The sequence below is a fragment of the Lontra canadensis genome, unplaced genomic scaffold (genome assembly GCF_010015895.1).
Source record: "Lontra canadensis isolate GAN:19392208 unplaced genomic scaffold, GSC_riverotter_1.0 scaffold28, whole genome shotgun sequence".
Taxonomy (NCBI): Eukaryota; Metazoa; Chordata; class Mammalia; order Carnivora; family Mustelidae; genus Lontra; species Lontra canadensis.
Window position 1 is genome coordinate 12,293,677 of NW_022631022.1, and position 22,633 is coordinate 12,316,309.

General features: G+C 37.4%; 1 protein-coding gene across 4 annotated transcripts in view; it reads left to right on the forward strand.

The window, feature by feature from the left end:
* Positions 1 to 22,633, forward strand: part of NEDD4 (NEDD4 E3 ubiquitin protein ligase) — a 128,222-nt gene that overhangs the window by 22,327 nt on the left and 83,262 nt on the right. The window contains exons 3-4 of one of the 4 annotated variants that reach the window (XM_032864895.1): positions 1,284 to 1,362; positions 1,462 to 1,500. The exons of 2 other annotated variants lie outside the window; for them this stretch is intronic. In XM_032864895.1, the coding sequence (XP_032720786.1) occupies positions 1,284 to 1,362; positions 1,462 to 1,500 (118 nt within the window). The remainder of the gene's footprint in view (positions 1 to 1,283; positions 1,363 to 1,461; positions 1,501 to 22,633) is intronic. One more of the 4 variants, XM_032864891.1, reaches the window with a different exon arrangement.

The following is a 22,633-nucleotide window of genomic DNA, read 5'->3' on the forward strand; positions in this document are numbered from 1 at the left end:
CTTGAGTGTCAGTCCTCGTCCTTGCACTTACGCTTTATGATTTGCAATAAGTTGGCTGACCTATCTCTCTGTACAAAAATACAGACAGTAACCATGCCTACCTCATAAGTAGTTATAAGGATTCTAAGAGTTAATATTTATAAACTGTTTAGAAAGGTGCCTGGCACAGAGTAATTACTATGTAAGGATTAGTCATTATATAGTAATTATTAATATTATTGCAGATTATTAATTATTAATTATATTAATATCATTAATGTTATTATTATTAATATTATTTAATATTATTGCAGATTATTTTCCTGGAAAGTTTGAGATTGGAAGAAAGACAATCTAGCTCACTCTGCTGGAGGAAGGAGAGGGAGTCAAGGAGTGGGGGGCAGTTTAAAAATGTGTTTATATGATTAGAAAAACCTAGGTCAAAAGAAATCTGACAATATAAAAGGAAGAAGTGAAAACAGATGATAAAAGATTTCAGAGCAGGTGGGAGGAACATGCCCAAAGAGGAATTGGCCTCAACCAGGGAGCACATTGCCTGAGTCAATGAGGTTAGGGATAAGGATGCGTTATGATGAATACCAGCGTGTATTTATGGTCTGATTTGCCAGCATGTAAAGTGGTCTGATGGCTTTGATTTTTGTCAATTAAAGTAAGAGGTAAGGTTGTATGAAGAAATGGGAGGAGAAGCTGGTGGAGGAGAATCATGAGTCTTTAGGATCCTCAGAGGAATTGGAGAAATTTGACCATGGACAAGTAAAGTGTCTACAGTCTTTTGCTTTGCAAACTTAAATATCACAAGATTTTTCTTTTCCATGTCTCTTTGTAGAAAGGGTTACATTATTTTCAACTGAAAACACTTTTTCTTATTTTATTAAAAAAAAGAAAAAAGAAAAAGTTTACATCCATGAGGTAACTTGGAACAACGTGAGGTCTTGCAGAGCTAATCTTGAGAATCATTAAATTGACCATCTTAACCCAAAAGAAGAAAGAATGTAATAAAAATGGAAAAAATTTTAAAAAATCTAAAAAGGTTGGAAATCATTAAATTAGATTAAAAGGTTTTCTTTCCAATTCTTTGTCTTTTTCACTAACATGGTACTTTAGCTTTTTAACAAGATGCAGAAATTACTATAATTATTTACTCCTGCTTAAGGAACCCTTCTGTTTAAGCATAGGAAATACTTATAGAAACTGCTAACAAGGAAAAATCTGTGATTTTTATAGTTTGAGCAATCTGAGTTTGGGAATAAGCAACAACTATTATTATTTTTTTATTTTAACAGTGATCCTTATGTGAGAGTGACGTTATATGATCCAATGAATGGAGTTTTTACAAGTGTGCAAACAAAAACCATTAAAAAGGTTAGTCTTTGCAGTATTCAAAAATTTTTTAAATATTTTTTTATTTTTATATGACAAAATATAAAAAAAATTAGTTATACTATGTTTATTGTCTTTTAGACTTTGAATCCAAAGTGGAATGAAGAAATATTATTCAGAGTAAGTATGTATTTAACTTCAATAAAACAGAAAAAAAATTTTCTCAGGTTAGAATGATGAGTTACCATTTATAACCTTCTAAAATGTATCTTATTAGAATTTCTCTAGATTTATAAAAATTTAAAAAGAGTTAAGTCTAGGTATTCCCCTTGATGTCATAGTGCTGGAATCACTTATCTTAAAAAAAAATGTATATAAGGTAACAAAGAGGTAAAAGACAATTTTAAACCTGGAATTATCTTATTCTACTTTAATTCTGATTTAGAGATTATATGGTAATCTTATTCCAATTTAGCAGATTTCGATGTTTCTCCTAAAGATCATGCAGTATTTGTGTCTCCCTGGTCATTTATTAAACAGGCTGATCTGGATGAGAGATGGTGAGGGCCTACCACTGAATAGATGCATTTCTTCTTATACATCCTTCATTCACATTCCTGCCTTCGTTCGCCCTCAGCCTTCCTTCCTATAGCATAAGAGCAAACTCCAAATCAGCAGTTACTTTGGACTCCTCAGGAGGGCCCTCAAGTTGACAGTGCCTCCTTGTACCTGTTTGTCAGAGTCCTTGCTGATGCTGGAATCAACACCCTCTCAGCAGCGATAGAGACGCAAACAGTCATCTCCCCTTCTCTGCTGGATCATTCCCATTTGTACATTCTGTCCTTTAAATGTCCTGCCTTGACCTCACAGTCCTCTTTAGCTTTGACTTACTTCTCTGTTCACCTGAATAATCAGTGTTCTTGAAAGAGTTGCCTGCCCCCATCATGTCTGCTTCTCTGATGCATTCCTTAACCCACTCTAGTCTAACCCACACCCACATCGTTGCAATAAAACTGCTCTTACTGAGGTCGCCGCTGACCTCTGTGTTGCCACATTCCTCTAATCTCATCCTAGTTATACGCTCAGCAGTGGTTGACATAGCTGACCATGCCTGAAACACCAGCCTCTCCCGAGGACTTCAGTCAGGAAAATAGAAGCCTCTCTTCTGTATTCCACATTTGGAGATTTTTTTATTCATTTGTTTTGTTTTAATAAAATGAATTGGAAGGGAAGAAATTGTTGAAGCAAATCTGAGAAGCTGTTACTGAAGATCCAGCCAATAGCACCAACTAGAGCGCTTCTGGTTTTTCTTATGTAGAGGAGCTCTCCCTTACCCTATTTAGTATGGCATGAAAACAGCATTTTAAATCAGTTTGGAAATTTTGGGTTCTTGAGGAAATGGTATTGAGTCAACTGGATAGTCATATGGGGAAAAATGAAGCAAAATTTCTGGCTTACTTTCACCAGAATAAATTTCAAATTTGGTAACCTCTGGTTTTGATTGCTTCTTTGGCACAAGTATTACTTAGGAGAGAATTTTAAAATTCCCAAGTGATTGAGTGTTTTATTTATTTACACTTTTATTGTTATTTTACTTACTTTATTGTGTTTTTCTTAGAAATATATGTGTTTTCGATGTATTGAAGTTTTTTTTGTACCTCTTACTCTATTTTCTTTCTAGTATTATCGGCTTTTACATGTCAAATAATGTTTAGCTGTAATAGGGATGGATGTTTATACCAATTTTAATGGGAATTAATCTAGCTTTTCTCCATTAAACATAGCTTTTTTTTTTTATCATATTAAGGAGGTATTCAGCTATTGCTATTTTTTTTTAAGACTCAAAAAAAATTTGACACTTCTAGTTTTAGCCATGATGTAGTAATAGGGCACCGAATTTAACCTGATTCTATATACAATTGTAAAGGTATGAAGGATGTTAGCAGGATCCACAGTTTCACAACATAATTATTCAAAGTGAGTCTAAAATTATCTTACCTACAACAAATTGCAAAAATATGACCAATTCTCCAAGAAGACAATCAATAAATATCAATAGCAAGATGAAGCAGACATTGGAATTTAGTAGAACAGCTACCAAATTAAAACAGCTATTATGACCATTACAGTTACACTCCGTGATGTAAACACTCTTGAAATGAATGGGAAGATAGATATTCTCAGTTGAGAACAAGAACTGTAAAAAAAGAATGAAATAGAGATATTAGATTTTAAGAATATCTGAAATTTTAAAAATCACTGAATGAAAACCGGCTGGAGGAGTCAAGATGGCGGAGAAGTAGCAGGCTGAGACTACTTCAGGTAGCAGGAGATCAGCTAAATAGCTTATCTAAAGATTGCAAACACCCACAAATCCAACGGGAGATCGAAGAGAAGAAGAACAGCAATTCTAGAAGCAGAAAATCAACCACTTTCTGAAAGGTAGGACTGGCGGAGAAGTGAATCCAAAGCAACTAGAAGATAGACCGCGGCGGGGAGGGGCCGGCTCCTGGCTAGCGGCGGAGCAATGGAGCACAAAATCAGGACTTTTAAAAGTCTGTTCTGCTGAGGGACATCGCTCCAGAGGCTAAACTGGGGTGAAGCCCACGTGGGGTCAGCGTGGCCTCAGGTCCCGCAGGGTCACAGAAGGATCAGGGGTGTCTGAGTGTCGCAGAGCTTGCAGGTATTACAATGAGGAAGCCGGCTACAGAGACAGAGCCAAGGAGCCCTCAGCTCGGGGTTACCTTGAACCGGTCACAGGCTGGGTGAGCTCAGAGCGTGGCCGGAGGCCAGGGAGATGGGAGTAATTGGGTGCTGTTCTCTAAGGGCGCACTGAGGAGTGGGGCCCCAAGCTCTCGGCTCCTCTGGGCTGGAGACTGGGAGGCCGCCATCTTCATTCCCGTCCTCCGGAACTCTATAGACAGCGCTCAGGGAACAAAAGCTCCCGAAAGCAAACCCAAGCGGATTACTCAGCCCGGCCCCTGGTAAGGGCGGTGCAATTCCGCCTGGGGCAAAGACACTTGAGAATCACTACAACAGGCCCCTCCCCCAGAAGATCAACAAGAAATCCAGCCAGGACCAAGTTCACCTACCAAGGAGTGCAGGTTCAATACCGAGGAGAGCAGCGGAATTCCAGAGGAGGAGAAAGCAAACCACGGAACTCATGGCTTTTTCCCTATGATTCTTTAGTCTTGCAGTTAATTTAATTTTTTTTCTTCTTTTTCAATTTTTTTCTTCTTCTGCTAAATTTTTTTTAACTTTTACCCTTTTCTTTTTCAACATCTTTTAACTAGTTTATCTAATATATATATTTTTTCTTTTTTATATTTTTTCTTTATTCGTTTTCTTTTTTTTTCTTTTTTCTTTTTTTTTTTCTAAACCTCTTTTTATCCCCTTTCTCCCCCCGACGATTTAGGATCTCTACTGATTTGGTTAAAGCATATTTTCCTGGGGTCTTTGCCACCCTTTTAGTATTTTACTTGCTCCTTCATATACTCTTATCTGGACAAAATGACAAGGTGGAAAAATTCACCACAAAAAAAGGAACAAGAGGCAGTACCGAAGGCTAGGGACCTAATCAATACAGACATTGGTAATATGTCAGATATAGAGTTCAGAATGACGATTCTCAAGGTTCTAGCCAGGCTCAAAAAAGGCATGGAAGATATTAGAGAAACCCTCTCGGGAGATATAAAAGTCCTTTCTGGAGAAATAAAAGAACTAAAATCTAACCAAGTTGAAATAAAAAAAGATATTAATGAGGTGCAATAAAAAATGGAGGCTCTCACTGCTAGGATAAATGAGGCAGAAGAAAGGATTAGCCATATAGAAGACCAAATGACAAAGAATAAAGCTGAGCAAAAGAGGGACAAACAGCTACTGGACCACAAGGGGAGAATTCAAGAGATAACTGACACCATAAGACGAAAGAACATTAGAATAATTGGGATTCCAGAAGAAGAAGAAAGAGAGAGGGGAGCAGAAGGTATATTGGAGAGAATTATTGGAGAGAATTTCCCTAATATGGCAAAGGGAACAAGCATCAAAATCCAGGAGGTGCAGAGAACCCCCTTCAAAATCAATAAGAATAGGTCCACACCCCGTCACCTAATAGTAAAATTTACAAGTCTTAGTTACAAAGAGAAAATCCTGAAAGCAGCCTGGGAAAAGAAGTCTGTAACTTACAATGGTAAAAATATTAGATTGGCAACAGACTTATCCACAGAGACCTGGCAGGCCAGAAAGAGCTGGCATGATATATTCATAGCACTAAATGAGAAAAACATGCAGCCAAGAATACTATATCCAGCTAGGCTATCATTGAAAATAGAAGGAGACATAAAAAGCTTCCAGGACAAACAAAAACTGAAAGAATTTGCAAACAGTAAACCAGCTCTACAGGAAATATTGAAAGGGGTCCTCTAAGCAAAGAGAGAGCCTAAAAGTAGTAGATCAAAAAGGAACAGAGACAATATACAGTAACAGTCACCTTACAGACAATACAATGGCACTAAATTCATCTCTCTCAATAGTTACCCTGAATGTTAATGGGCCAAATGCCCCAATCAAAAGACACAGAGTATCAGAATGGATAAAAAAACAAAACCCATCTATATGTTGCCTACAAGAAACTCATTTTAGACCCGAAGACATCTCCAGATTTAAAGTGAGGGGGTGGAAAACAATGTACCATGCTAATGGACATCAGAAGAAAGCAGGGGTGGCAATCCTTATATCAGATTAAATAGATTTTAAGCCAAAGACTATAATAAGAGATGAGGAAGGACACTATATCATACTCAAAGGATCTGTCCATCAAGAAGATCTAACAATTTTAAATATCTATGCCCCTAACGTGGGAGCAACCAACTATATAAACCAATTAATAACAAAATCAAAGAAACACATCAACAATAATACAGTAATAGTAGGGGACTTTAACACTCCCCTCACTGAAATGGACAGATCATCTAAGCAAAAGATCAACAAGGAAATAAAGGCCTTAAATGACACACTGGACCAGATGGACATCACAGATATATTCAGAACATTCCATCCCAAAGCAACAGAATACACATTCTTCTCTAGTGCACATGGAACATTCTCCAGAATAGACCACATCCTGGGTCCTAAATCAGGTCTCAACCAGTATCAAAAGATTGGGATCATTCCACATATTTTCAGACCACAATGCTCTGAAGCTAGAACTCAACCACAAGAGGAATGCTGGAAAGAACCCAAATACATGGAGACTAAACAGCATCCTTCTAAAGAATGAATGGGTCAACCAGGAAATAAAAGAAGAATTGAAAAAATTCATGGAAACAAATGATAATGAAAACACAACGGTTCAAAATCTGTGGGACACAACAAAGGCAGTCCTGAGAGGAAAATATATAGCGGTACAAGCCTTTCTCAAGAAACAAGAAAGGTCTCAAATACACAACCTAATGCTACACCTAAAGGAACTGGAGAAAGAACAAGAAAGAAACCCTAAACCCAGCAGGAGAAGAGAAATCATAAAGATCAGAGCAGAAATCAATGACATAGAAACCAAAAAAACAATAGAACAAATCAATGAAACTAGAAACTGGTTCTTTGAAAGAATTAATAAGATTGGTAAACCCCTGGCCAGACTTATCAAAAAGAAAAGAGGAAGGACCCAAATAAATAAAATCATGAATGAAAGAGGAGAGATCACAACTAACACCAAAGAAATACAGACAATTATAAGAACATACTATGAGCAACTCTATGCCAACAAATTTGACAATCTGGAAGAAATGGATGCATTCCTAGAGACATATAAACTACCACAACTGAACCAGGAAGAAATAGAAAACCTGAAGACACCTGTAACCAGTAAGGAGATTGAAACAGTCATCAAAAATCTCCAAACAAACAAAAGCCCAGGGCCAGATGGCTTCCCGGGGGAATTCTACCAAACATTTAAAGAAGAACTAATTCCTATTCTCCTGAAACTGTTTCAAAAAATAGAAATGGAAAGAAAACTTCCAAACTCATTTTATGAGGCCAGCATCACCTTGATCCCAAAACCAGACAAGGATCCCATCAAAAAAGAGAATTACAGACCAATATCTTGATGAACACAGATGCGAAAATTCTCACCAAATTACTAGCCAATAGGATTCAACAGTACATTAAAAGGATTATTCACCACGACCAAGTGGGATTTATTCCAGGGCTGCAAGGTTGGTTCAACATCCACAAATCAATCAATGTGATACAACACATTAATAAAAGAAAGAACAAGAACCATATGATACTCTCCATAGATGCTGAAAAAGCATTTGACAAAGTACAGCATCCCTTCCTGATCAAAACTCTTCAAAGTGCAGGGATAGAGGGCACATACCTCAATATTATCAAAGCCATCTATGAAAAACCCACCGCAAATATCATTCTCAATGGAGAAAAACTGAAAGCTTTTCCGCTAAGGTCAGGAACACAGCAGGGATGTCCATTATCACCACTGCTATTCAACATAGTACTAGAAGTCCTAGCCTCAGCAATCAGACAACAAAAGGAAATTAAAGGCATCCAAATCGGCAAAGAAGAAGTCAAACTGTCACTCTTCACAGATGATATGATACTATGTGTGGAAAACCCAAGACTCCACTCCAAAACTGCTAGAACTTGTACAGCAATTCAGTAAAGTGTCAGGATATAAAATCAATGCACAGAAATCAGTCGTATTTCTCTACACAAGCAACAAGACAGAAGAAAGAGAAATTAAGGACTCAATCCCATTTACAATTGCACCCAAAACTATAAGATACCTAGGAATAAACCTAACCAAAGAGACTAAGAATCTATACACAGAGTACTATAAAGTACTCATGAAAGACATTGAGGAAGACACAAAGAAATGGAAAAATGTTGGATGCTCCTGGATTGGAAGAATAAATATTGTGAAAATGTCTATGCTACCTAAAGCAGTCTACACATTTAATGCAATTCCTATCAAAATCCCACCCATTTTTTTCAAAGAAATGGAACAAATAATCCTAAAATTTATATGGAACCAGAAAAGACCTCGAATAACCAAAGGAATATTGAAAAAGAAAGCCAAAGTTGGTGGCATCACAATTCCAGACTTCAAGCTCTATTACAAAGCTGTCATCATCAAGACAGCATGGTACTGGCACAAAAACAGACACATAGATCAATGGAACAGAATACAGAGCCCAGAAATAGACCCTCAACTCTATGGTCAACTAATCTTCGACAAAGCAGGAAAGAATGTCCAATGGAAAAAAGACAGCCTCTTCAACAAATGGTGTTGGGAAAATTGGACAGCCACATGCAGAAAAATGAAATTGGATCATTTCCTTACACCACACAGGAAAATAGACCCAAAATGGATGAAGGACCTCAATGTGAGAAAGGAATCCATCAACATCCTTGAGGAGAACACAGGCAGCAACCTCTTTGACCTCAGGCACAGTAACATCTTCCTAGGAACATCGCCAAAGGCAAGGGAAGCAAGGGCAAAAATGAACTATTGGGATTTCATCAAGATCAAAAGCTTTTGCACAATAAAGGAAACAGTTAACAAAACCAAAAGACAACTGACAGAATGGGAGAAGATATTTGCAAACGACATATCAGATAAAGGGCTAGTGTCCAAAATCTCTAAAGAGCTTAGCAAACTCAACACCCAAAGAACAAATAATCCAATCAAGAAATGGGCAGAGGATATGAACAGACATTTCTGCAAAGAAGACATCCAGATAGCCAACAGACACGTGAAAAAGTGCTCCATATCACTTGGCATCAGGGAAATACAAATCAAAACCACAATGAGATATCACCTCACACCAGACAGAATGGCTAAAATTAATCAGGAAATGACAGATGCTGGCGAGGGTGTGGAGAAAGGGGAACCCTCCTACGCTGTTGTTGGGAATGCAAGCTGGTGCAACCACTCTGGAAAACAGCATGGAGGTTCCTCAAAATGTTGAAAATAGAACTACCCTATGACCCAGCAATTGCACTACTGGGTATTTACCCTAAAGATACAAACGTAGTGATCCGAAGGGGCACGTGCACCCGAATGTTTATAGCAGCAATGTCTACAATAGCCAAACTATGGAAAGAACCTAGATGTCCATCAACAGATGAATGGATAAAGAAGATGTGCTATATGTACACAATGGAATACTATGTAGCCATCAAAAGAAATGAAATCTTGCCATTTGCAGCAACGTGGATGGAACTAGAGGGTATCATGCTTAGCAAAGTAAGTCAGTCGGAGAAAGACAACTCTCATATGATCTCCCTGATATGAGGAAGTGGAGATGCAACATAGGGGGTTAAGGGGTTAGGAGAGGAATAAATGAAACAAGATGGGATTCGGAGGGAAACAAACCATAAGTGACTTGTAGTCTCACAAAACAAACTGAGGGTTGCTGGGCAGAGGGTGGTTGGGAGAGGGGGGTGGGGTTATGGACATTGGGGAGGGTATGTGCTGGGGTGAGTGCTGTGAAGTGTGTAAACCTTGCGATTCACAGACCTGTACCCCTGGGGATAAAAATATATGTTTATAAAAAATAAAAATAATAAATAAAAAAAATAAAAATCACTGAATGAGCTCAATAGCAAAGAGAAGATAACAGTGAAAAGCATTAGTGAAATTGAAGATAAGTAATAGAAATGATCTGATCTGAAGAACAGAAAATAAAGATTAGAAAAAAAATTAGTAGAGCCTGAGGATGTGTGGACAAGATTAAAAGAGCTTACTATTTGGGTACATTGAAGTCTCAGGAGAAAAAGACATTGGTGGAAAAAAATACTTGAAGTGATAATGGCCCCAAATCTCCAAATTTGGTAAAAGAAATGTTTTTACAGAGTAAAGAAATTCAGCAAAGCAGAGAGTATATGCAAAGAAAACCATGCTCAGACACATCATAGTCAACCTGCTGGAACCAAAGTTAATGAAGAAATTTTGAAGGTAGCCTGGAAAATGGTAGAGAAGTAATGGTTTAAGTAGCTGAAGGCTTCTCTTCAGACACCACGATGAAACAACATAATGAAGGTAGCAAAGGAGGAAAGAAGAATCAAAATCAGAATTCTATAGTTAACAAAAGTATCCTTCAGGAATGATAATGTAATAAAGGAATTCAAAGCTGAGGAAAAATAAGAGAATTTATTGCCAGTAGACATACTCTAAAGAAAATGCTAAAGGAAATTATTTAGGCCGAAGGTAAATGGTATCAGAGGTAAATTTAACTTCAGAAATGAAGAAAAAGCAACAAAGAGTAACTATCAGTGATTATAATATATTATTTTTCCCTGTTGAGTAACTTAAAATATTAATGGCTGTTGAAAGCAAAAATTATAACATTCGTGGGATTTATGTAGGCATAATACAGACTACAACCATAGCATAGAAGAGTGAGGATAAAACAACCTTTTTGGTTTTAGGGCTTCTATGTATTACTTAAAGTGGCTGGATATTCACTTTAAATAGTCCACAAAAAGTGAAATAGGTATATTATAATCCTTAGTGCAACTACTATAAAGTGAGAGATAATAGCCAAAAAGACAGCAACAAATAAACAGAGCAAATTCATCAAGAACCTACAGACATAAAATGAATAGTAAGGGATGTTCTGAACAACTTTGTGCCCATAAATTCATTAACTTAGATGAAATCAACCAATTCCTTTAAAGATATATACTTTAAGAAAATAAAAAGTACCTGAAAAGTTCTATAACTCTTAGTGAAACTGCACTTGAAAATAGTTACAAACTTTCCAGTAAAGAAACCTTCAGGCCCAGGTGATTTCATTGCTGAATTCTGTCAAACACTTAAGGAATAAATAATTCTAATTCTACACAATGTCTTGCCAAAAATAGAGGAAAGAACATGTCCCAGTTCATTCATTAGGCCAGCATTACCTGATACCAAAACCAGACAAATATTTTATAAGAAAATAAAACCATAGCCATTTTGTGGTAAGTTTACTAAATTGGGTCCCTTCCATCCTGAAAGGGCCAGTAATTTGTTCTCTGATTACTTCTGGGTATGGATTTGCCTTTCCAGTCTGCAGAACCTCAGCCAGCACAACTGTCTGGGGGTTACAGATGTATGTTTTATAGGGCTAGAAATCCCCACAACATTTCAACCATCCAAGAGACCCAATTCATAGTGAAAGAGGTACCAGAATGAACTCATGATCGTGGGATCCACTGGTTACATCACCTGCCACATCATAGGAAACTGGAATGGCCTCCTGAAGGCACAACTGAAGCACCAATATGGAGGCAACAGTCTGCAAAGATGGGGAGCGAGTTCATTCACTAAACCAGAAACTTCAATATGAAGCTGTGTTTGCAACAGAAATTATACATGGGCCTGAGAACAAAGGAGTAGAAGTAGGAGTGGCCCCATCTGTCATCATTTCCAAAGATCCACCGGAGGACTATATGGTTCTCAACCCTGGAGCTTTGGGCTTTACTGAGTTAGAGGTCTGAGTTCCCAAAGGGAGCACACTCAGTCCAGGGGACAGAGTGAGTCCCATCAAACCACAGTCTTCAGCTGTTGCCAGGTCACACTCTGGACTCCTTGTGTTCGGGAACCAGCATACAACTGGGGCTATTAGTTGGTTGAACTTGCATGCATAGTCATTCTCCAAAGTCTGTCTGGATTCTGCAGGGACCATACTGGAGAATTAAATGAACCTTTCGTAGGAACAACCCTCATATCCTTTAGGGCTTTGGCAGTGGTACTAAACTTTGACATTCCCACCAGGTTGCAAGATTTTTGTTTGGTTTTTAAACAGCTTATTGAGATATAATTCACATAACATACAATGCACCCCCCCCCCAAAGGGTACCATTCTGTGGTTTTGAGTATAGTCACAGCATTGTGCAAGCATCAACAAAATTAACTTTTAGAACGTTTTCATTAGCCGGGAAAAAAACCCCATACTCACCAGCTGTCACTCTTCATTTTTCCCCAGCACCTGCCCCTCTTCCCAGGAAACTACCAGTCTACTTTCTGTGTCTTAGATTTCTCTTTTTGGCCATTTCATATAAATGATTTCATATAGTATGTGGTCTTTTGTGTCTGCTTTCTTTCACTTGACATAATGTTTCCAAGGTTCAGCCATGTTATATCATATATCAGTACTTCATTTCTTTTTTTTTTTTTTTAAGATTTTATTTATTTATTTGACAGACAGAGATCACAAGTAGGCAGAGAAGCAGGCAGAGAGAGAGGAAGGGAAGCAGGCCCCCTGATGAGCAGAGAGCCCGATGTGGGACTCGATCCCAGGACCCTGAGATCATGACCCGAGCCGAAGGCAGTGGCTTAACCCACTGAGCCACCCAGGCGCCCAGTACTTCATTTCTTTTTATTGCCAAATAATATTCCATTGTATGGATAACCACATTTTATATATCTATGCATCAGCTGACAGACATCTAGGTTGTTTCTGCTTTTTAACTATTATGAATAATATGTGGACATATATTTTCATTTGGGTGCATATACCTAGAAGTAGGATTGCTGGGTCATATGAGGAATTGCTGAACTGTTTTCCAAAGTGGCTGTCCCACTTTATATTCTCACCACCAGTATATGCATTTTGACTTTTTCATATCCTTGACAACACTTGTTATTATCTGTGTCTTTATTTCAGCCCTCCTAGTGTGTGTGAAATGGTATCTCATTATGGTTTTGATTTGCATTTCTCTGATGGCTAATGATGTTGAACGTCTTTTCATGAGTTTATTGGTCACTTGTATATCTTTTTTGGAGAAACGTCTGTTTAGATTCCTTGCCCGTTTTGAAATTGGATTATTTGTCTCTTGTTACTGAGTTGTCATAGTTCTTTGTATTTCTAGATACAAGTCCCTGTTAGACATACAATTTGCAAAAATTTTCTGCCATTCTGTGGGTTGTGTGTTTTGATTTTATTGATGGTATTCTTTGAAGCACAGAAGTTTTTAATTTTGAGGATGTTCAGTTTATTTTTTCTTTTACTGCTTGTGCTTTTGTTGTCATATCTAATCAATGTTGTTTTAGATTTATTACTTTGAGCAGAGAGAGGACAGTCTCAGGGGCCTCAACTTTGGCTTTCGTACTTTGATGGCTCTTATCCCATAAGCCATGGATTCAACATGGTGGTGGGGGTGAGGGGATCCAAGTTCCAGTATGTGAATCCCAATTTTACACTGGAAAACCAGGGAAATTACTACTGGGTGCATTCACAGAACCAGTGGCCTTGGTACAAGCTGAATATTAGGCAGGGCATTTCCCCAGGACACCACTGGAGAAACTTTTAGGAATTGAGCCACACCTTATGCCAGGGACAATACATGTCCCACATTCTGTTCAGGATAGGGAGCTCCTTGACAGCAGGTAAGTATGGTCCGGTCTAAAAGCTCACCACACATACCATCTGGTTAGTTTAGGTCCTCTAAGAAACAGACACTTAGATGGGATTAGATGCACAAGAGGTTTATTGGACAAGCACTGGTGAAGGTTAATGAGGGAGGACACACAGTTGGGAAGAGCCTTCTCATCATAATGCAGGCCTAACACTTGCAGGGAGGGGGAAATGGATTGGTAAGTAGAGCCTCACATTGCAACACAGTTCTGAAAAGGTCTTATCCAAGCTGAGGGAGAGTCTCCCAGGAAAGATTGTCTATTAAGGAAATTCTGTGTTGGGCATGAATGACCAGGCTCTAGATCCCTGCTATGCCCAGTCTTTGGGAGTAGGCCAGAAGAACAAAATGGGTAGATTTAAAGGTGTGCATGGTAACCAGAGGCTGTCAGTCAGCTATGCAGGTTCTTTTGAAAGAGATCTAGGAGGCTCAACTCTGGCTGATAGAATTGTGATACTTAAGGGTGCATACTGTAATCCTCAGAGTGGCCACTAAAAATTAAAAGGTAAAATTATAGGTAAAATGCCAATAAAGGAAAGAAAATGGAATACCAAGAAATACTTGATTAATTAATTTTTTAAAAAGATAAAAGGGAATAAAGATAAATAGGATAGAAATAGAAAGATGATTGTCATAAAGCCAACCATCTCAGTAAGTACCCCCCCAAAAAAAAGTACCCCCATTCAACAATATGCTCTTAATAGTAGACACATGTTGAATATAAAGACACAGACAGGTACAGAAAAAGATGTATCATTTTAGCACAAAGCAAAAAAAAAAAAAAAAAAGCACCCCCTCCCCCAAAAATAAATCCTGGTAAGGGTGTATTATCAGGGAGACACAACTGACAAAAGAGGTTCAAAATTATAAAGCAAAAATTGACAGATACAGGGAAATAAATTCAGAATAGTTGAAGATTTTATCACTCCTCTCTCAATAGTAAAATAACTGGACAAAAATGTCAGTAAAGACATAAAAGCTTTGAGCAACACTATCAGTCAACCCTCTTGGCGTGTATAGAAGACTACAGCTAATATCTGAAGAATATACATTCTTTTTATATGCCTATGGGACATTCACCAAGATGGGCCATATATTGGGCCATAAAACAAGTCTGAATACATTTAGAAGGCTTAAGATTCAACGTGTTCTCTGAAAATAGAGTTCAGTAATACAAATGTACCTGGGAAATCCACAAATATTTGGAAATTAAGCAACATTTTAAAAAAGATTTTATTTATTTAATTGACAGAGCAAAACCTGGAGTGGAGGGTGGGCAGCAGGAGAGAGAAGGGGAAGCAGGCTCCATGCTAAGCAGGGACCCTGATGCAGGACTCCATCCCAAGACCCTGGGATCATGACCTGAGCTGACGGCAGGCACTTAACTGAGCCAACTAAGTGCCCCAGGCAACAGATTTTAAATAAGCTACGGATCAAATAGGAAATCATAAAGAAAATTACAAGGTATTTTAACTGATTATTCAAGTGTAACATTATCAGATTATGAGATGAGCTAATTCAGTGCTTGGAAACAAATTTACACATTTAAGTGCTTATGTACAAAAGAAAAAAGATTTAAAGTCCGTGATCTAAGTCTGTCTTAGAAAAAAAAAAGTAGAGGGAAAGAAATAAGAATAGAAATCAATGAAATAGAAAATGGATAAAAAGTCAAGAAAATAGAGGAAACCAAAGGTGGTTATTTGAAAAGATTAATAAAATTGATATGCTATAGGTAGCACAAAAAAAGAGAGAAAACACAAATGACCACTATCAAGAATGAAAGGCACAGAGGTGCCTGGGTGGCTCAGTTGGTTAAGCAACTGACTCTTGGTTTCAGCTCAGGTCATGAGATCAAGCCCCACCTCATTCTCCCAGTTCAGCTGGGAGTCTGGTTGAGATTCTCTTTCTTCCTCTCCCTCTGCCCCTTCCCCTACTCTATCTCTCTCTTTAAAATAAATAAATAAGTAATCCTTAAAAACAGAATGGAAGTTACATCCCACAGACAATAATAATGAAACATGGGCAACTTTATGGCAACAATTTTAACTTAGCTAAAATAGACAAATTCTTTAAAAGCCAAAAATATACCAAAGCCAGTGTGAGTAGAAAGAGAAAATATGGATATCTGTTAGAGGAATTTAAATCATAATTAAAATTCAGAATTTTTTAACATTTAAAATTGGAGTTAAAGATCTCATTATTTTTGATGATCTTGATTTCCTTCTAGAAAAGGTGCTTGAAAATAGGTACTACTTTTGAATGACAGATGTTTACACAAAAATAAGAAAGAAGGCCATTTGTAAATGATAGAGCAGCTTAGTGTCTTTTACTGTCTTTTACTCATTATTTCTTTTACCATAATTTCACTATTACCAAATGTTCTAGCCAGCATTGCTTTACTCTGGGATCATAGGCTGCACATTTGTTTCCATCAGAACTTTGCAAATTTATTGCAACAACAACTAGATAAATCTGTGTTTAGATCAACGCTAATTCATCACAGCTAGAATAGAACTGAAAACACATGGTGATTTAGTATTTTCTGTACAAAGGACACTATTATGTGTGGTCCCCTATTTTCCTTTGTCATTTATATCATTATTTATACATAGCACAAAATGTTTTTAATTGAATGTATTCACATAAAATATCTATAGAGATAATATATTACAGTCAAAACATCGTTTTGGGGCATTTAACCAAGTGGAAATTGTGGCCAAAAGTTGAAGGGAGCCTTTATGTCTTTGAGAAAACATGAAGCTCAAAGAAAGTTTTTGCAGAGAATTGTTGTTGGTAGATTAACAAACAGGAAAGGCTCCAAATTAAAGTTAATGCTTCATAGAAAATTATAGTAAAATCTGCAATTACAGTTAGTTGCTCAGATCAGACTAAGGGAGGCAAGTTATGGGAAGGAAGACAGACTCTGAATGAGCACAGTTCCTGAGCATCTGGAAGGACAGTTCACTTCATTCCTCATATTTCCGTGGTGCTTGGTTTCTGTCCTTAGTAGTCACGCAGCACATTATACAGTGGACCCTTGAACAACACAGGTTTGAACTCCATGGGTCCACTTACATGCAGAATTTTTTTATAAATATGGTATAGTACTATAAATGTATTTCTCTTACTTATGATTTTCTTTTTTTTTTTTTTAGTATTTTATTTATTTGACAAAGATCACAAGTAGGCAGAGAGACAGGCAGAGAGAGGGGGGAAGCAGGCTCCCTGCTGAGCAGAGAACCTGATGTGGGGCTCCATCCCAGGATCCTGGGATCATGACCTGAGCTGGAGGCAGAAGCTTTAACCCGCTGAGCCACCCAGGCACCCCTCCTTATGATTTTCTTAATAACATTTTCTTTCCTTCAGCTTTTTTTTTTTTGAGGTTTTATTTATTTATTTGACAGAGACAATGAGAGAGCATACACAAGCAGGCAGACTGGAGAGGGAGAAGCAGCCTTCATGCAGAGCAGGGAGCCCTATGTGGGACTCTCAATCCCAAGACTCTGGAATAAGGACCTGAGCTGTAGGTAGACGCGTAACGACTGAGCCACCAGGTGTCCCTTTCCTTCAGCTTCTTTCAAGAATACAGTATTTAATATATATAACATACACAGTAAACAACAAGTACATTTATTACCTTGATTGATGTTTATGTTATCCATAAGACTTCTGGTCAACAGTAGGCCATCAGCAGTTAAGTTTTATGCTGTTATATGCTGATTTTCAACTGCACCCCTAACCTTCAAGTTGTTCAAGGGCCAGTTGCATTAACATAATGTGTATATGTTCACACATATGTTATGTAGGGAAATGTGGATCTCAAAATGTGGGAACACAGGGTCCTTTCTGTTGTGCATACCACACCATACTAGGTGAACTCTGTGTCTTTTTGAGTCTGAAGAGTCCCTTTCTGAGCATATTACTTGTTTGTCAGAGTGTCCTTTTCAACGTTGTAAAATTTTCTTTTTTTCTACCTGCCTGGTAGAGACCCTGGTTCTGGAAATTCTGACAAATAAAAAAATTATACATATTTCATATATAATTATATTATATATACATATATATAATAAGTATTATATATATTTTTAAAGAAATAAAAATCACCCATAATTTAATTACCATAAAACCATCACTGTGCAGACTTCTGGTATTCTTTCCTATGTGTTTTTTATCCATATATTTATACTCCTCCCACCTCTACAAACACACAAAAATTTGGCGTGATAGTTCTCTGTATTTGTTTCCAGGCACTTTCTGATGCTTGCTGGTGAGATGGGCACAGTCCCTCAACAAAGCTCACTGTCTCCTATGGACCCCCATGAACATGTCAGAATAAATGCCGGTGTACTGAGCATTATGAAAGGGGAAACACCAGATGCTATGGAGCGAATATCAGGGAGATATTACGAATTTAGGGTATAAGGTCAGGGAGATAATGGGGAATTTAGCCCCTCTGAGGAGGTGTACCATTTAGGATGCTCTTGGGTTCAAGTAATAGACTTGAAGTAACAACTAATATTGGCTTAAACAATAAGCACATTTATTATCTCTAAGCATAAGAATCAGACCTAGGGGAATGGGGGTAACCACAGCAGCTGAGCAGAGTCATGTGCGGTCCAGCCTCTCTGGGACTCTCTTGGCTTTCTCTCCAGGTGACAGAATGCTTGCAGCAGTTTGGAAAGTCACAGCCTCACACAATGATGTCCATAGGTAGAAAAGGGAGAGTTCTCCCCCAATGTGTCTCTTTGAAAAAGGGAAATACCCTTTCCAAAATTTCTCCCAGGAGACATTGATTCTTATCTCTTGGGCTGGAATTGTGTCATGTACTATTTCTAACCCCATTTTTGGTAAGGGGAATGGAATTCTGAGGCTTAGAAGAATCAAGATTCAGCCCCTGGGGGTGGAGAGTGACCATCTATCCGTGACACATATTGTCATCCACTATTTGAATAAAAACAGAATTCTGTTAGCTAGGAAGAAGTGGGGGACCCCCCATTAATAAAGCACTAAGTAAATTATGGTACATATAGTGAAATCCTCATTAGCTATTTGAAAAGAAACAGATATATATGTATTAATAGAGCATTAGTTTCAAATTGTACTGATGGAGGAGCAAAGGCACAGAACATTGTATGTATATGATGCACCTATTTGTGTGAAAACAGAAACAAAAAATGCTTTCTCATATGCTGGTATTTGCATAAAATACTTCTGGAAAGACCTAAGAAACTGCAGTATTTTCTCTGAGGACAAGGATAAGAGAGAGATTTATCATTTATTGTGTATCTTATTTACTGTTTGGATTCCCCCCACTATGATTATGTATCTATCATTTATTTTTATATTTGTTGATGAAAGTAACTATATAGAGAAGGCATGTTACATAAAACATGTAAATAAAAATGCCAGGATACTTTCAATTTATATAATGCTTTATTCTTATAAAATTATCTTTCTGGGGCACCTGGATGGCTCAGTCAATTAAGCGTCTGACTCTTGATTTCGGCTCAAGTTGATCTCAGGGTTGTGAGATTGAGCCCTGTGTCGAGCTCCACCCTGGGCATGAAGCCTGATTAAGATTCTTTCTCTCCTTTTCCCTCTGTCCTCCCACGCCCTCTCATACGCTCGCTCTTTAAATAAATAAATAAAAATACCATTAAGTTTTACACATCCATTTAATTTTTACAGTTTTATTTTAAAATGTACTTGCAACATATGTCCACACAAAAACTTGTACATGAATGTTCTTAGCACCATTAATCATTATAGTCAAAAAGTAGAAACAACCCAAATGTCTATCAACAGATGAATGGATACACAAAATGGGGTTTATACATACAGTGGGATATTTTTTATCTCTAAGAAGAAATGAAGTACTGACACCAACTACAACATGGGTGAACCACAAAAAAGTAGCAAGAAGCCAATTACAAAAGACCACATGTTAAGGATTATATTAAATGTCTGGAATAGATGAATTGATAGAGACAAAAAGTAATTGGAAGTTGCCTGAGACTGGTGAGGTTGAGGGGAGATTAGGAGCAACTGCTAAAGGGCATGGGGTTTCTTTCTAAGGTGATGAAAATGTTCTAAGATCGTGACAGTATTTGCGTACTCTATGAAAATACTAAAAACTATTGTACACTTTCAGTGGGTCCATCATATGGTATGTGAACTATACTGTATCTCAATAAAGCTACTTTCTGATCTGTACCTGCATTGTTTTTGTTTTGTTTTGTTTTTACTGCATCCACCAGCAGAATTTCCAGGAACATTACTTCAGATTCTTTATGGACATTATAGAATAAATTGACATTTATATATATTATATATTCTATAATTCTAATTATATATTCTATAACTATAGAATAACTTGACACTTTGTTCTTCTTTGAACATTTAGTTAGTCCTCTGGCAATTTTTTTTTCTGTAGTATTTTATGCATTTATAGACTTACATACTTATTTTTTTTCCAAAAATTCTATCACCAGCATTTTAGTTTTTGTTTCTTCTGCTTTCACCTTCCCAATAAATAATGACCCTATAAACTCTTTTTGTGTGTGTGACCATAGCTTTACTTCTATTTTTAATACATGTTTAAGAATTATCCGTCAAAAAATTCACACATAGCTTAAAACGGAGATAGTATAAAGTATCATGGGAAATGACAGACTCTAGTGCCCCACTTACCCCTTTCTATTCCTGTTTCCCAGGAAAAAAGACTTTCTAACTGTTTCTGTTTGTTATTCTGGCCATTATTCCCATATTGCTGAATAAGCTCGCACGTCCGTATCCCAAGCTGCCTTCAAGCTATGACAGATAAGTAAATAGCCAACTTATGTTTGGCCAATAGTTTGGCCACTCATGGGGCTCTAGGATGAAAATAATTTTTCCTCAGGAACTTGAAGGCATGACTTCACGGTAACATTGTTGAGCATCGTGTTGCTGTTGAGAAGTCTGATTCTTCTTCTTTTGGGTTTCTTTTCTCTTTCTCTGAAATGTTTCATAATTATCCTAGTGTTTTAAAAATTTCACAGTGATGTGCCTTATGTGTACAGTTTTAAATTCCTTGTGTTGGGCCTTTGGTAAGCATTTCAATTTAAAGACTGTTTCCCTTCAGCTCTGAAGATTTGTGCAAGTAATTTCTGTAATAATTTTCTTTCCTCCATATTATCATTTGAGGATTCCAATTGGTTGGATGCAGAGTCACCTAGACTGATTCTTTCTCAACCAGAATTCTTCATGGGAATCCGAGAACACACAGAAAATGGCTTGAGTGACTGTTTTTTCACACCTTTCAAGGACGGTTTTATTCAGTACCATGTTAGACGCAGAGAGAAATTAATAGATAACATACAGTGAGTGTCTTAGGAAAGGAGTCAGCAAACTTTAAACTTTTTATTTTATTTTATTTATTTGAGAAAAAGAGCATGAGCAGGAGAGGTGGGGCAGAGGCAGAGCAAGAAGCAGGCTTCCTGTTGAGCGGGGAGGCCCATGTGGGTCTCGATCCCAGGACTTTGGGATCATGACCTGAGCCAAAAGCAGACACTTAACCAACAGAGCCACCCAGGCGCCCCTAGCAAACTTTTTTAAAAGAGACAGATAGGAAATACTTTAGGTTTATGGACCTGGAGGCAAAAATTGAGGCTATTATGTAGCTACTTAAATATCCATTTAAAATGTAGTCATTTTAAGTTTTTTAAAAAAATTCTTATCTCATGGGCTGTTTAAAAAAAAAAAAAAAGAAGCAGGTGGCTGGCTGGATTTGGCCTATAGCCAGAGTTTTCTCAACTTCTACTTTAGGGCATTAGGGTTCCCTTCTTTCACTGAATTCTGAGGATTCAGAAAATCCTCTTTTTTACTTTCTCTCATATTTTCCTCAACTTAACCTTTTGTTCTACATTTTGAGATATTTTTTTCAAATTTACCTTAAGCTGTTTATATTTGAATTCAGCAGTCATTTTTACTTCCAATGCCTCTTCGTTCTCTAGTTGTTCCCTTTTTATACTATCCTGTTTTTGCTTTATGGATTCAAAACTTTCCCAAATATTTCTCCTTATAGGTTTTTTTAAAGTGTTTTCTTTTGTTCCATAAATCTCTGTTTTTTCTCTTTAAGCACAGTTTTTGTGTTTATACATCTGTGATCTCTGATAATCTAATCATACTTAACAGTGATACAATAGAAAAATCACCTGTTCCATATATGCAAGGCATAAACATTCAACAATTCCATGCTACATTTTTAGTGTCCATTTATGTTTTATATATTATCACTGGTGGTTGCATTTTTTGTAAAACCTCTAGCTGAAATCAGATGCAAAGTGAAACTCTCTGATGATGCGTGTGTGTCTGTGTGTGTCTATGTGTGGACCACCCAGAGGTGCTGTGCTACACAAGCATTCTCTCATTGGGATCATGGCATTGCTTTGAGTTCCCGGCTTCTTCTGCGCTGCTTACTGCCTTCATCCCTACTTCATCTGTCTGCTGGGGAGTTGTTGAAATAGCCCACTTGCTGATGATCCTCATATTATCTTTGCTGTACTGGTTTTACACCTCTTACAGACTCCTTTACTATTCCTTCAGTGGGATCTCAGGAGGGAAAGGATAAATCTTCATGTTCAGGCTGCTGTTTGAATTAGTATTCTCACCACACGTGTTAAAAATATATTGTTGCATTTATTGTGTGCCTCTCATATACAGGAAACAACATGATAAGTCTCTTACGGTGTTTATAATTCAGTGGGGAAATAGCACATCTTCCCTATTAACTTCTATAAAAGGAAGATTGTAACCAGTGTTGTAATAAGCTGAAGACAGAGGAGTCGAAGTGACTGGGGAGGTAAGGCTTTAAGGAGAAGCTGACATCGGAACTAAGGCTTGAACATAAAGCAGAGAA